The 15,104-nt window shown below is 38.8% G+C and overlaps 1 protein-coding gene across 8 annotated transcripts in view; it reads right to left on the minus strand.

The window, feature by feature from the left end:
* Positions 1-15,104, minus strand: part of GOLGB1 (golgin B1) — an 81,051-nt gene that overhangs the window by 64,261 nt on the left and 1,686 nt on the right. For 6 of the 8 annotated variants that reach the window (XM_049877712.1, XM_049877695.1, XM_049877674.1 and 3 more), the window contains exons 1-3: positions 2,741-3,176; positions 1,503-1,634; positions 1,143-1,295 (exon numbers count right to left, since the gene is read on the minus strand). In XM_049877712.1, the coding sequence (XP_049733669.1) occupies positions 1,143-1,295; positions 1,503-1,634; positions 2,741-2,959 (504 nt within the window). In that variant the 5' untranslated portion in view covers positions 2,960-3,176. Of the gene's footprint in view, positions 1-1,142; positions 1,296-1,502; positions 1,635-2,740; positions 3,178-15,104 lie in introns of those variants that run through there. The other 2 variants (XM_049877703.1, XM_049877721.1) reach the window with 2 other exon arrangements.

Here is a 15,104-nt window from a genome sequence, read left to right on the forward strand (position 1 = left end):
GCTAAAAAACAACAAAGTATAAAATGATTAATTTTAAAATCTAACAACACAGCAGAGAGGAAATTAGAAGAAATAAATCAACACGGAGAAAGGCAGGTTGATACTATGACAGACAGGAGAGGAAAGAATTACCAGAGGAAAACCAAAAAGAAAAGGAGAATCAACATGAAGAAATTATCTGAGAAAATTCAGGCAAGTTTTTAGAATAAGCTTTGAGAAGTAAATACAGCTACTAATTCAGGAAAAGTAATGTCTTCTGAGCATTAGAAAGGAAAGACTAACGAGGATTCTGGAGACAACCCCAAAGGTTGTGCCTAGACAACTGATTAATACCTCGTTGTTCAAGAACCAAGAAAATGGAGAAAAAGAATACTAGTAGGTCAAAGGGTAAAGCAGAGTTAAGATTAAGAACATGAAAAGATTTTCTATAAAGAATTTAGTCTAACTCTACAGCTATAGTGTATACCTGTTACCTGCCTGCCTCCCTGTTATATCAAACTCCCCACAAAGCTGAAGCTTCTTGTTATCTAAGTGACTGGCTGAATGTGAACTGCTGGGGTTTAACCACAGAAGAAAGGCAATGAAAATAAGTACTGGGACAACGCTCTGTTCATCAAAGGACAACACTTTTCCTTACTCCTCTTCATTCCCAACCCTAAGCTGTTTTGTTCATGGCAATCATAAACCTAGAAGGCCTGCTTTTTAGGGAGTTCAAGGTAATCAGGCAGAGTAAATTCAGCCCACAACACATGAAACTTTAATTCACCCTCTGCGGCCATATGAGGACACAGAATATTCTGCACCAAGTCAGTGAATTAAAGAACTTTGGAGCTGGGAGTAACCTTGGAGGCTATCCAGCTTAATCCTCTAACCAATGGTGAAACATCTCCAAAAAGTATGTGCCTTTCCTTTCTTAATGCCTCACATCAGTACTTATTTCTTCCTGGTAGCTTCACTGAAGTCCCTAAAAGTCTAGGCCACAAGTGGTGTCTTGCGTCCATGTTTTCTATAAGCCTTGTATTCCTCCTGTGTGTGGCCCGTAGTCCAGCTGGACCGCAAGCTCCGTAAGAAAGGCCAGCGTTTAGTGCTTCATTACTTTAGCTTTAGAAACGTTTGGGATCAGTGAAGACCAGTCACCGTACCTTGGAGAGCTGCTGCTCTGACTGAGATTCTGCAGGCAGAACTGTCCCTCCTTGTGCCTTCATTTCTTCTATGTGTTTATTCAGAGAAGCTACTTTGGCTTTAGCATGAAGCTTTATTTTTTTAATTTTGCTATCGGCGGCTTTTCTTTCTTCCTGAGGGAAAGAAGGATGGTAAATGCATAAATGTTTGTTCACTATTTATCTAGCATATAATAAGTTATTTGCAGCGGGCATCATTTTATAATATTAGAGGAAGAGGAATCAGATGCTCTAACCATCTCAGTAAAGAGAAAAATCTAAGAGAACGGTGTATCTGTCTTTTATCAAATGCTTAGCAAGAAAAAACAAAAGCAATAGTACCTGAAGGGCCTCATCCTTCTGCTGTAGCTCAATATCCTTCTGTCTAATAACCTCCTTCAGCTCCTCCACCAGCCGTTCCAGAATATCCTCCCGTGTTGTATTAAATTCCATCTCAGGTTCTTGCTGTATTTCCTAGTATTTAGACAAAAAGTTTTCAGTGCCTCAGAGAAAAGGTATTAGTTTGCAAACAGGAGTCTCTTCATTCCAACTTCATCATCTCTTTTGCCCAGCTTACATTCTTTCAGATTTAAGAAATCTTTCCAACTCTGATCCAGTTATTATCATCAAAGCCATTACATGTATTGAGTATTAAGTAAGTGTTAAGCATTTGACAAACAAAATTTTTTTTAATTTTGCAAATTATTTCATTTAAGGTATTATTATGCCAATTTTATCAAAGAGAAAAATAAAAGAGAAACAAAGATCACAGCCGTGAAATGGAGGAGCCCAAAACTTAAAACTAAGAGAGTAGTTGTATAAAATGCTCTTAACCACTAAGCAATAATGCTTATCTTTTCAGAAAACTAAAGAACTTGTTTTGATTCATTATCTGGCCTTCCAAAAATACAACATTTCAGCTATTAGAGAAGTGGTAGATGAATTTATAAAAGCAAACAGATATGCTCAAACTCAAAGGGTACTCCAGTTCCCCCATTTGTCCTTTAAACCTTTCCTATGGAATAAGAAGATATATATATACACATACATACACATACGTATGTATATGTATATATATATATATACACACACATACATATAAGTACATATAAACACACACATACATATATGTACATATAAACACACATACATATATGTACATATACATATATGTAAGTGTAAATACACACATACATATATGTACATATACACACATACATATGTGTATGTGTAAATACACACATATGTATGTACAAATACACATACATATAGGTATATATACACATACATACATATATATACACATATGGAAGAGGAGGAGTTAAAACCAGCCAGCACTAAACAAGCCTCAGAGGAAAAAACTAGAAAAGGTCTTTCAAATCTCATCCAGGGCTTGTTCCCATCACTGTGGCTCTTCTGCTACAAACGTACAAAGAGATCACTTATAAATCTCAATATTCTTCTTAATACTCTCTTCCACCCAGCACAAGGAAGCCTGCAGGCTCCCTTCCGAAGTTCTTTTCCTCAGAAGTACACGGAACATCTGTCTCATTGGTTTAAGTCAGAAGAGAGTTACTCACAGGATCCAAGGGAGGCCCCGTATCCTGATAACTGCCATCTCCTGATAATTCATGAAAAACAATATTTGCTAATCCTGACAATCGCCTCAACATCTCTGCAGGAAAAGAGGAAAAGAAAGCATAAGGATCAGCAAAGCAGACACAGGCTTCTCCAGTATTAGTAAGTATAGCAGCCGCAAGCGAAAGAGGAAGGTTGGGCAGGTAACGTTCATCAGACATGGTCTGCAGCGTGACGATGTCTTCAAAAAGGCATGTGAGTGTGTACAGGGCAGTCACACACTGTTCTCGTCAGCAGCAACTGCACAGAGATTTTCATCACCATCACTAATATCACTGTTTTAATAAAATACGAGTGTATAATTGTTAAGTGGAAAATAATGTGCCTTTCAGTTTACCTTTAATGTTCTTCCTTTTATCGTATTTTCATCAATAAACAAGAACTTATAACTATTCCTGTCCCTGCCAGATTGTTATTTTCTCTTATACTTAATAAACATTCAGCAAAAATTTTCTTTTATGTGCCTCATGGACCCCGTTCTTTCAGGAAGCTTTCCTGATAAACCATGAGGAATCTCCAAATTTTAAATATAACCCTTGTTAAAAATGTGTAAGATTAAAAACATACACTAGAAAAAAAAAAGTGCTGAAATTAGTAACCTACGCTTCTCCAATAAGAAATTAGAGAAAGAGAAAATAAAAACAAATGCAAGCAGAAAGCATGAAACAAAGAATAGGGCAGAAATGAATGAGGTTGAAAATAGAAAAATACAGAAAAGCAATGAAACCAAAAGCTGGTTCTTTGAGAAAGTCAATAAAATTGATAAAAGTTCTCATCAGGCTGATCCAAAAAAAAAAATAAAAGGGAGGAGACACAAGTAATCAGTAACAGAAATGAAAGAGGAGACATCACTACTGATCTAATATACACTTAAAGGTAATAAAGGGACACTTTTTTTTTTTTTTTTTTGTCAGCTGCCATCAAGTCAGCTCTGACTGACTCATGGTGGCCTTATGTATAACAGAACCAAACGTTGCCCAGTCCTGTGCCATCTTCATGATCGTTGGTATGTTTGAGTCCATTGTTGTCAACCTTATGCCCGTAAATTTGTTGAGGCAGATGAAATGGGCCAATTTCTTGAAAGACGTAAGCTACCAAAACTCACTCAAGAAATAGGCCATGTGAATAAACACATGGCTGCTGCTGTTGTTAGTTGCCCTCAAGTCCACCCCCGACTCATGGTGACCCCATGCACAACAAAACAAAATGCTGCCTGACCGGGTCCTATGCTATCCCCGTGGTCGGTTGCTGATTGAACTGTTGAGAACCATAGGGTTTTCACTGGCTGATTTTTGGAAGTAGATTGCCAGGCCTTTCTTTCTAGTCCAACTTAGTCTGGAAGCTCTGTTGAAACCTATTTAGCATCACAGCATGCATGCCTCCACTGACAGACAGATGTTGGCTGCGCGTGTGGTATAACAGCCAGGAGTCCAACTGGGTCTCCTGTATGGAAGACAAGAATTCTACCACTGAACCACTACTGTCCCCCGTGAATAAATACATATGCGCATTTATATACATATAAATATAAAATTGAACTTATACTTTATTAAAAAACCTTCTTAAAAAACAAAAACCCAGGCCAAGATGGTTTCACGGATAACTACCACCAAGTATTTAAGGAAGAAATACTACTCAGCAATAAAAATGAACAAACTATTGATAGGCGCACAACTTAGATGACTCTCCAGGAAATTATGCAAAACAAAAATAAAGCCAATCCCAAAAGCTTAGATACTGTATGATTCCATATTTATACAACATTGTGAAATGAAAAATTTCAGAAATGGAAAACAGATTGATTAGCAGTTGCCAAGAGTTAGGAACAAGTTAGGGTATGGGGGAGGGGGAGCTGTAGTTATAAAAAAGCAATGCAAGGGACCCTTGTGTTGAAACTTCCAAATCTCTTGACTGTGGTGATGATGGCTACACAAACCTATAAAAACAGCGATAAAACTGTACAGAACTTAACACACACACAAATAAGTATACAAGTAAAACTGGAGAAATCTGAATAAAGTCTGTGAATATATTGGTGTCAGTATCCTGGTTGGGATACAGCTTTGCAAAATGTTACCATCAGGGGAAACCAGGTAAAGTGTACAAGAGACTTTTTTGTATTGTTTCTTACAACTGCACGTAACTCTACAATTATCTTGATTTAAAAAAAAAAAAAAAAAGGAGGAGCCTTGGTGGTGCAGTGGTTAAGCGCTTGGCTGCTGACCAAAATGTCAGAAGTCCGAACTCACCAGCAGCTCCACGGAAAACGCTGTGGCCGTCTGCTTCTGTAAAGGTTATAACCTTGGAAACCCTATGAGGCTCTTCTATTTTGTCCTGTAGGGTGGCTATGAGTCGGAACCAACTGAACAGCAAAAGGTTGGTTTTCTTTTTTAAATAAAAAAAAGAACAACAACAAAAAAAGCTGACTTTGCCTCATGGCGATCCCATGTGTGTCAGAGAACAGTCCCCCATAGGGTTTTCAACAGCTGATTTTTCAGAAATAGGTCGCCTGGCCTTTCTTCTGAGCCAGCTCCGAGTAGACCCAAACCTACAACCTTTTAATTAGCAGCCGAGCATGTTAACTGCTTGCACCTCCCAGGACTCCAAATGGGCTAAATACAGTGTGATATCCTGGGTCAGATTCTGGAACAGAAAAAGGTCACTGATGGAGAAATTAATGAAATCTGAATTCAGATTCTATCTGGAATTCAGTTCATAGGAATGTATCAATGTTGATTTCTTAATATTGCGAAATGCGGTATATCGAAGCTCCACTAACTTTGCGAGTTTTCTGTAATAAATCTAAAATTATTCCTAATTAATAATTTATTAAAAATTTTGTTTAAAGAAATGAAGAGTTAAAAAGGATTTAAGTAACCAAACACCTTGTGAGACTGGCTTTCTGGGTTTGAAGGCTTAGGACCTTAGTCTCATGGTACAACTCAGTCAGCTGGCTTCATATAGTTCACAAAGCTCATGTTTTTCATCCTAGTGAGCTGAGTAGCACTGGGGTCTTAAAAGCTTGCGAGGAGCCATCTAAGATACAACTATTGGTCTCTACTTGGCAGGAGCAAAAGACAAAGAAGGAAACCAAAGTCTCAGAGAAGAAACTAGTCTACAAAGCTACTGGCTTACACGAGCCACAGCCTCATCTACCCTGAGACCAGGAGAACTAGACAGTGCCCGGCTACCACTACCAACCGTTCTGAGCAGGGCCACAGTAGATGGTTCCTGACAGAAAGGGAGAAAAATGTGGAACAGAGCTCAAATTCTTAAAAAGTCCAGACTTGCTGGACCAGTTGAGACTAGAGGACTCCCCAGGGCTATCACCCTGAGATACTCTTTAAACCTTGAGCTGAAACTATGCCATGAGGTTATCTTTTAGTGAAATAACAGATTGACACACAATATAAAATATATTACCCATGAGTACGGTGCTCCATTAAAAAACCAGTATTATGAGATCAAAAGGTCAACAATTACTCTAAAGACAAGAAGGGGGCAGGGAGACTACAGGACTGGAAACAGAACAACTAGAATGCAATTAAAGAGATATTCAAGGGATATTTAAGATACTCAAGGGAAGAAACTGTGAGTCAAGGGATTTTATTTCCAGCAAAAATGACCTTCAGATACAAAGAGCACAAACAAAGTGTTATGAACATTTAAGAAAATTCATGAAACATTATCCCATGAGCCCTGCTGAAGGAATCTATTAAAGAAATGGCTTGGGACAACCAAGAAGACTAAAGAAGCATCATAAGGATGGCGGCTGAGCATTATACAGTCAGTTGTAAACAAGTAAAGGTTGAGGAGTATAACATGTAACAATTCTATGTTCTAACAATACAGACATCACAGAACCATTTTAAAAAAAGGGTGGAGAAGATGAGAGTTGCCTATGCAAAAAAATTTTACACTTTTCAGAAATCTAATTTTGGTGGTGGTGGTATTAATAGTGTTATTCCATGACTGTTGTATGTGTAACATGAAATGAGCAATTTTGGGTATACTAATTCTATCATCATACTTTCAGTGTGAAAAAAGGAGATATAGATGTAATACAGAAGAAATTAAGTAAGAACCCCAAAATACAGCTGATCTTGAATTTGAATTGGAAGTATCGGTATGAAATTGTAACGCATTTCATCCAATACATACATTTTCCTGCCTCTTCCACTGAAAAGACCTAAAAACAATGATAAACTGAGAGGCAATGAGCATCTCCAGCACCTCAATTGAGGCCTTGAAATACCATTTCCCGTTTGAAAGAGTTTTTTGTCTTTAAAGAAGGGATTCTCAGAAAAATTCCAGTTCTGAAGCAGAAATGTTTAAGAGCCTGAAATAGCTTGTCATACAAGATAGCACAGAAGCTATCCAAGACTACTAGAGTCATCTCCAAGGATCCAGGAGCCAAACTGAAGAAGGTCCACTGACTAAAGGGACAATTTGACTTTTTTTTTTTATTGTGCTTTAAGTGAAAGTTTACAAATCAAGTCAGTGTTTCACACAAAAACCCATATACCCCTTGCTACAGACTCCCAATTACTCTCCCCTGAGACAGCCTGCTCTCTGCCTCCACTCTCTCTTTTCGTGTCCATTTTGCCAGCTTCTAGACAATTTGACTTTTGATAAGACTGTGACAAGCAATGGATTAAACCCCACCAAAAATATTTAAATCTACAAGATCATAATATTAAACTAATTGGTCACCACCTGAACCAATTATTTTGAAAACTGCTAATTATTACAGCTAATATGTGAAAATAAAACGATAGAACTGGACTAGCTATTTTAAGATTTTCAAAAACCCTATGAATTTATGGAGGCGATGGCGGTTCAGCAGTCCAATTCTCACCTTCCGAGTGGGAACCCGGGCAATGCACCTAATGACCACATACCACCCGTCTGTCAGTGGATGCCTGTGTGTTGCTATGATGCTGAACAACTTTCAGGGGAGCTTCCAGACTGAGAAGAACTAGAAAGAAAGGCCAGGGGATCCACTTCTGAAAATGAGCCAGTGAAAGCTCTAGGGATCACAACAGTCTGATCCACAACGATCATGGGGATGGCACAGGACCACATATTTCATTTAGTTCCACTGTGCATGGGGTCACATGAGTCAGCAGCTGTCAACAATGAATTCATCCATCTAGACATGGTGCACTAACAGCTGCTGAAAACAAAAAAAGAGCAAAAACTTGACGTTATGAGCCTCCTTTTAACAGAACATATCACCACCTCTAGCCATGCCGAAGGGATCAACCCGGACTGACAAAGTCCCTGAATCCAGCTGCCAATCTGTAGAAAATGCAGAGGGCAGAGAAACATGCTGAATTGCCCTATAAATGTACAATTCCCAGACTGTGAGAAATCCTACAGGTGAAAAAGTCTAAAATCTGTAACATAGGAATACTAATACTCTGTAAAACTTAATCAACAGATAAATTGTAAAGACAATATATTAAGTTTAAAAAAACAGGCAAGATTCACATTTCAGCGATAAAAACAAACAAAAATCCCACAGGAACTGATGACTTTTAAAAGGAAAGAGAGGGCTGTGATTGGGATGGAGCACAAGGGGGGTGGGGGGGGGAGTCTGGGATGACTGGCAAAGTTACACTCCCTGACCTGGTAGCAGTTACAACAAGGATGTTCGCCTTATAAAAATTCATTAAGCTATACATTTCTGGGTGTGGTTTTCTGTATCTGTGATTTATTTTTCAATAAAAAAGTTTTTTTTAAAAATCAACGATTAGAAATAGTTAAGCAATCACGTTTAGCACTGCCTAATTTTTTTTTATGAAGGAAGGAGTTTCTTGACTTAACCCCTGGCTTTGTCACATACCCAGACCTCTGTATACCTCACTCACTGGCCATTTTCCACTTTCTGTTCCGATCCCTCAACCAACCTCCAACCTTACCTCCATCACGGCCCTGTTGCTTGCACCCTCACTTTCTGCTCTAAGTAACTTGTACCCTACTGCTACTCCTATGGCCTTTAGGGCTAAACAGAAATGCTGTGAGGCTCCAGACACAGTGACAGTGTTTCCCAACTATTTTTAAACCATACCCCCTTAAACCAAACCTGTTGCCAATGAGCTGATTCCAACTCATGGTGACCACGTGTTACAGAATAGAAGCGCTCCACAGGATTTTCTCGGCTATATAGCACTGGGTTTTGGGGTTTTATAATCGTCATGGAAGATCACTAGGCCTTTCTTCTGCGGTACCGCCAGGTGGGCTCAAACTACCAATATTTAGGCTAGTAGTACAGTGCAAACCATCTGCACCACCTAGGGACTGTTAAGCCGAAAAACCCATTGCCATCGAGTTTATTCCAACCCATAGTGACTCTATAGGACACAGCAGAACTGCCCCATAGGATTTCCAAGGAGTGCCTGGTGGATTTAATCTGCCAACCTTTTTTTTTTTTTTAATTATTTCTTATTATTCTACTTTAGATGAAGGTTTACAGATCAAACTAGCTTCTCATTAAACAGTTGGTACATATATTGTTTTATGACATTGGTTAACAGCCCCACATGTCAACACTCTCCTTTCTTGATGGTAGGTTCCCTAATACCAGCTTTCTTGGCCCCTCCTGCCTTCTAGTCCTTGCCCCTGGGCTGGTGTGCCCCTTTAGTCTCATTTTGTTTCATGGGCCTGTCTAATCTTTGGCTAAAGGGTGAACCTCAGGAATGACTTCATTGCTGAGCTAAAAGGGTGTCCGGGGGCCATACTCTCAGGGTTTCTTCAGTATCTGTCAGGCCAGTAAGTCTGGTCTTTTTGTGAGTGAGAATTTTGTTCCACATTTTTCTCCAGCTTTGTCTGGGACCCTCTATTGTGATTCCTCTCAGAGCAGTTAGTGGAGGTAGCCGGTCACCATCTAGTTGTATTGGACTCTATCTGATGGAGGCTGTGCCAGTTGTGATCCATTAGTCCTCTGGACTAATCTTTCCCTTGTATCTTTAGTTTTCTTCATTTTCCCTTGCCCCCAAAGGGGTGAGACCAGTGGAGTATCCTAGATGGCCGCTCACAAGCTTTTAAGAACCCCGACCCTACTTACCAAAGTAGAATGTAGAACATTTTCTTTATAAACTATGTTATGCCAATTGAGCTAGATGTTCCCAGAGACCATGGTCCCCACAGCCCTCAGCCCAGCAATTCGGTCCGTCAGGGAGTTTGGATGTGTCTGTGGAGCTTCCATGACCTTGCCTTGTGCATGTTGTGCTGGCTTCCCCAGTATTGTGTACTGTTTTACCCTTCACCAAAGTTACCTACTGAGTGTTTTTCCATCCCCACTCCTTCCTTCCCTCGTAACCATCAAAGATTGTTTCTTTTTGTGTGTAAACCTTTTCATAAATTTTTATAGCAGTGGTCTCATACAACATTTGTCCTTTTGTGACTGTCTTTATTTCACTTAGCATGATGCCCTCCAGATTCATCCATGTAGTGAGATGCTTTGCTGATTCATCACTGTTCCCTATCGTTGCGTAGTACTCCATGTGTGTATGTACCATAGTTTGTTTATCCATTCATCTGCTGATGGACATCTAGGTTGTTTCCATCTTTTTGCTATTGCGAACAATGGGCAGCTGAACTCTTAACCACTACGCCACCAAGGTTTCCGTTAGAGAAATGTAAACCCACTATATGTGTGCAAATGTGCATGTACACACACATACACACCCAAGGTGATAAATTCTAAATCAAATCTTTTGCACATCAATATAGCCAAGAAGGCTGTGCTGAATCTTATTTCATATAATTTCTATTGTGAAAATATTATTTTTTTCATTTTCTAAATTTAAAACTAAAATTCTGAATGTTTCTTCAAACTATAATTCTAGCCACCTCCAGCTCCACCACCACTGCCACTACCACACAGAAGATTCTGATTCATCCTCCCTACGAGGGTGTGTCTCTGTCAGCACCCTACTGAAAATCATCACACTTGTAAGGCAGACACGCAGAAACATAGGATAACAATCATAATTTTAATGGCTACCATTTATTGAGCACTATAGGCCAGATACTTTATATACATTTCTACCTAATTGCTACAAAATTTCCAATTTTATTATCATTCCTATTTTATACATGAAGAAAACTTACACTCAGAGAAGTTCAGGAATTTCAAGGTTACTCAGCTAAATAAGCAATAGAATAAGATAGAAAGCTACCTTTAAATGGAAAATAGGTTACTTTTCTCACATAGTTTAAAAATATTTTTATTTTGAGAAAGATCAGTATTTAAATAAGCAAAATATGGGAGAGTTCCATGAGTGTACCACGTCAGTCTCTCATAGGCTGAGCCAACAATCTGGGAAAAGTCCATAGTGGAAAGGGCAACAAGCTGGGAGCTAAGAAAATGGCTTCCAGTCCTCACTCTATCAAGAAGACACTTACTACCTTGGATAAGTCACTTTACATTTTGGGTATTCGTTTCCTTATCTTCAAATGAAGAAAACTGATAAGGACCATTCCAAGTATTATGACCCCATGATTCAAGTGTGATTTCTAGAGCTACTGACGTTAAAATAATTATCTGGGAAAATAAATGGGAAGGCCATCTAAGCACTGCTATTGGCGGTTCAAAGATCGGAAACCTGATGGCAAGAGAGCCACTAAGTGGCCATGGTAAAGCTAAATAAATAAAGAAGGGCCTCCATCTCGGATAGGCTCACTGTAGGACAGAAATGAACAAATACATATGTGATGCTTAATTTTATGTATCAACTTGATTAGGCTATGGTGTCCAGTTGCTTGGTCCAACACTAACCTAGTTGTTGTGACAGTATTTTGTAGATGTGATTAAACTTTGCAATCAGCTGACTAGAAATAAAGGAGATTACGTAATATAGGTAGGCCTCATCCAATCGGTTGAAGGCCTTAAAAGCAAAAACTGAAGTTTCCCAGAGAGGAAGAGAAGGAATTCTCTCTCAAGGCTATAACATGGGTTTCCTGCTAGAGTTTTCACCCCACTCCCAACCTACTGATTTTGGGTTTGCCGGCTCCCACAATCACATAAGCCAATTTCTTAAGATAAATATCTCAATCCTACTGGATCTGTTTCTCAGGAAAACCCTAAGACGGTATGTACAAAAATTAGTAAAGGGGAAAATACTCATTTCATAGTAATAAGTGTAAGGAATATCTATGACAACTGGACAGACAGTACTCTTACTGTTTTATAAAGCACCACAATCATGAATAACAACTAGGGAAAATGATAAAACAGCTCCATGACAAGAACAGGCTTCAATCAAACATTAGCACATAAAACAATCTCTCAAAGTCCATGCTGGCCACACCTTCCACAAACACAGCCACAAGACCTCAACACTTGTATGCTGAGGTGGCACTTAGAATTAACTAAGAAATCATATTTTCTCAGTCTCCATGGCTATCGCAAATTATTATTTTTAAAATACTGCTTGGTGTTCAGTATTATGCTAGGGACCACAAAATATAAAAAGAAATACAAGGCATGGTCCCTAGCCATAGAGAGCTTGGTACAATAATGGACAGGAAAATAAAACAATAATTAAGTAACACAGCCTAGAGCGCCTCCCTGCCTGTACATGCATATTTGTCTTTTGGGTTGGAATTTAAATCACATTTTTCCACAGAAACAACAGCATAGAAAACGGTTTTCACATCACTTTCCAAACTTATTTAGTGTATAGTTAGTTGAGTCTTAGCAGTTTTCCTTAGTTCTAAAAGAGATTCTCAACCAAACTGAGGAGCTGATAGGAAAGGGGTGCTACACAGCTGGAAAAAGTACATTCCATTTTATGATACAATTTTATATTTAGAAAATAGAAAACTATTTTTCATGATACAAAAAAACGACTATTTTCATTAAACAAATCTAGGAAGTAAACGGTAGCTATAAATATATACACAACACAATGCACCAGGCACTGATCTAATTCCTTAACATATAACACCTTACTTATCCTCATCGTTTACCTCATTTTATTCTTAATCCAAGGGATATTGCACTATCAAAATCCCCAATTACAAGGTGAGTAAACTGAGGCCTCAGTAATTTATCCAGGAAGGGTAATTTGTCCAGTCATACAGTTTGACAAAGCTTCTTGGGTGGTGGTGGTGGTACACTGTTAGGTGCTGTCAAATCGATTTTGACTCATAGGGACCCTGTGTACAACAGAAGGAATCACTGCTCGGTCCTATGCCATCCTCATAATCGTCGTATACTTGAGCCCATTTTTGCAGCCACTGGGTCAATCCATCTCGCTGAGGGTCTTCCTCTTTTTTGCTGACCCTCTACTTTACTAAGCACGATGTCCTTCTCCAGGGACTCGTCACTCCTGACAACATGTCCAGAGTACGTGAGATGAATGACGTCTCACCATCAATGCTTCTAAGGAACATTCTGGCTGTACTTCTTCTAAGATGGATTTGTTTGTTCTTCTAGCAGTCCATGATATTCTTTGCCAACACCACAATTCAAAGGCGGCAATTCTTCCTTATTCATTGCCCAGCTTTCACATGCATATGAGGCGACTGAAAACACCACAGCTTGGTCAGGCACACCTTAGTCATTAAAGTGACATCTTTGGTTTTTAACACTTTAAAGAGGTCTTTTGCTGCAGATTTGCCAAATGCAATACATTGGTTGATTTCTTGACTGTGTTTCCATGGGCGTTGATTGTGGATCCATGTAAAAGAAAATCCTTGACAACTTCAATATTTTCTCCATTTATCATGATGTTACTCGTTGGTCCAGTTGTGAGGGTTTTTGTTTTCTTTATGTTGAGGTCCAACCCATACTGAAGGCTGTAGTCTTTGACCTTCATCATCAAGTGCTTCAAGTCCTCTTCACTTTTAGCAAGCGAGGTTATGTTAAAGAGTCTTCCTCCACTCCTGATGCCATGTTCTTCTTCATACAGTCCAGCTTCTCAGACTATTTGCTCAGTATACAGGTTGAATAAGTATGGCGAAAGAATACAACCCTGGTGCCCACCCACCTTTCCTGATTTTAAACCATGCAGTATTGCCTTGTTCTGCTGGAACAATTGCCTCTTTGTCTATGTACAGGTTCCTCACGAGCACAAATAAGTGCTCTGGAATTCCTATTCTTTGCAATGTTATCCACAATCTGTTATGACCCATACAGCTGAATGGCTTTGCACAGTTAACAAAGCACAGATAAGCATCTTTCCGGTACTCTCCATTTCCAGTCAAGATCCATCTGACATCAGCAATGATATCCCTCATTCCATGTCCTCTTCTGAATCCAGCTTGAATTTCTGGCCATTCCCTGTCAATGTACTGCTGCAACCACTTTCGAATGATCTTCAGCGAAATTTTACTTGTATGTGATATTAATTATATTGTTTGATAATTCCCGCATTCTGTTGGAACCCTTTCTTTGGAATGGGCACAAATATGGATCTCTTTCATTTGGTTAGCCAGGCAGCTGTCTTCCAAATTTCTTGGCATAGGCCAGTGAGCACCTCCAGCACAGCATTTATCGGGTGGCAGAGAGACACAGAAGATATTCTATTTTCTGAGTAATTTTATCTCCTAACATTCTATTCTTCACCAGGGCTGAATTATAGGGATGGGGGCACGAGGGCATTAGTAGTTCTATAGATACTCATCTAAAGCAGTAGATAAAAATAAAATCATTCAGAATAGTATGGCCTGAAGAATTCTACATTGTTTATACCATAGATACACTGACATAGGGCACAAGGATATATGTACACAGACGTTCACTGCAGTATTTGTGGTAGCTAACAACTGAAAATCTAAATGTCCACCAACAGCGGACAGGTTAAATACATTCTATATTTATACAAGGGAATCCTGTTTAGCATTTTAAAATAATGAGGTAGTTTTATACCCTCGTGGATATGGAAAAATGCCTAAGAGATAGTATTAAGTGGCAAAAGCAAGGTGCAGAATGGCACGATACTACTTGTGGGAGAGAAGAAAGAGAGTGGTATATATTATATATACTTCAATACCATCAGAAAATTTTTGTTAGGATAAACAAGAAATTACTTACAGTGCTTACTTCTGGGAAGTAGAGAATAGGGAAGAGGTCAGTAGATAGAGAAGAAATATTTTTCTTTTTACAACTTCTCTTTCTGTATTGAAGTTCCTTTTATCAAAAACATGAATTATTTATTTTAAAGTTAATTAAAAACAGTATTACAGAGCCCAGTCTTTTACAACAGTGGTTCCTAATAACGTTACAATAGACTGGTATGTTATGATCAGTGGTGTGTCCCAAGTAATTTATTCCTAATAGTAATTAGCCAACAG

This window comes from Elephas maximus, chromosome 1 (assembly GCF_024166365.1).
Source record: "Elephas maximus indicus isolate mEleMax1 chromosome 1, mEleMax1 primary haplotype, whole genome shotgun sequence".
Lineage (NCBI taxonomy): Eukaryota > Metazoa > Chordata > Mammalia > Proboscidea > Elephantidae > Elephas > Elephas maximus.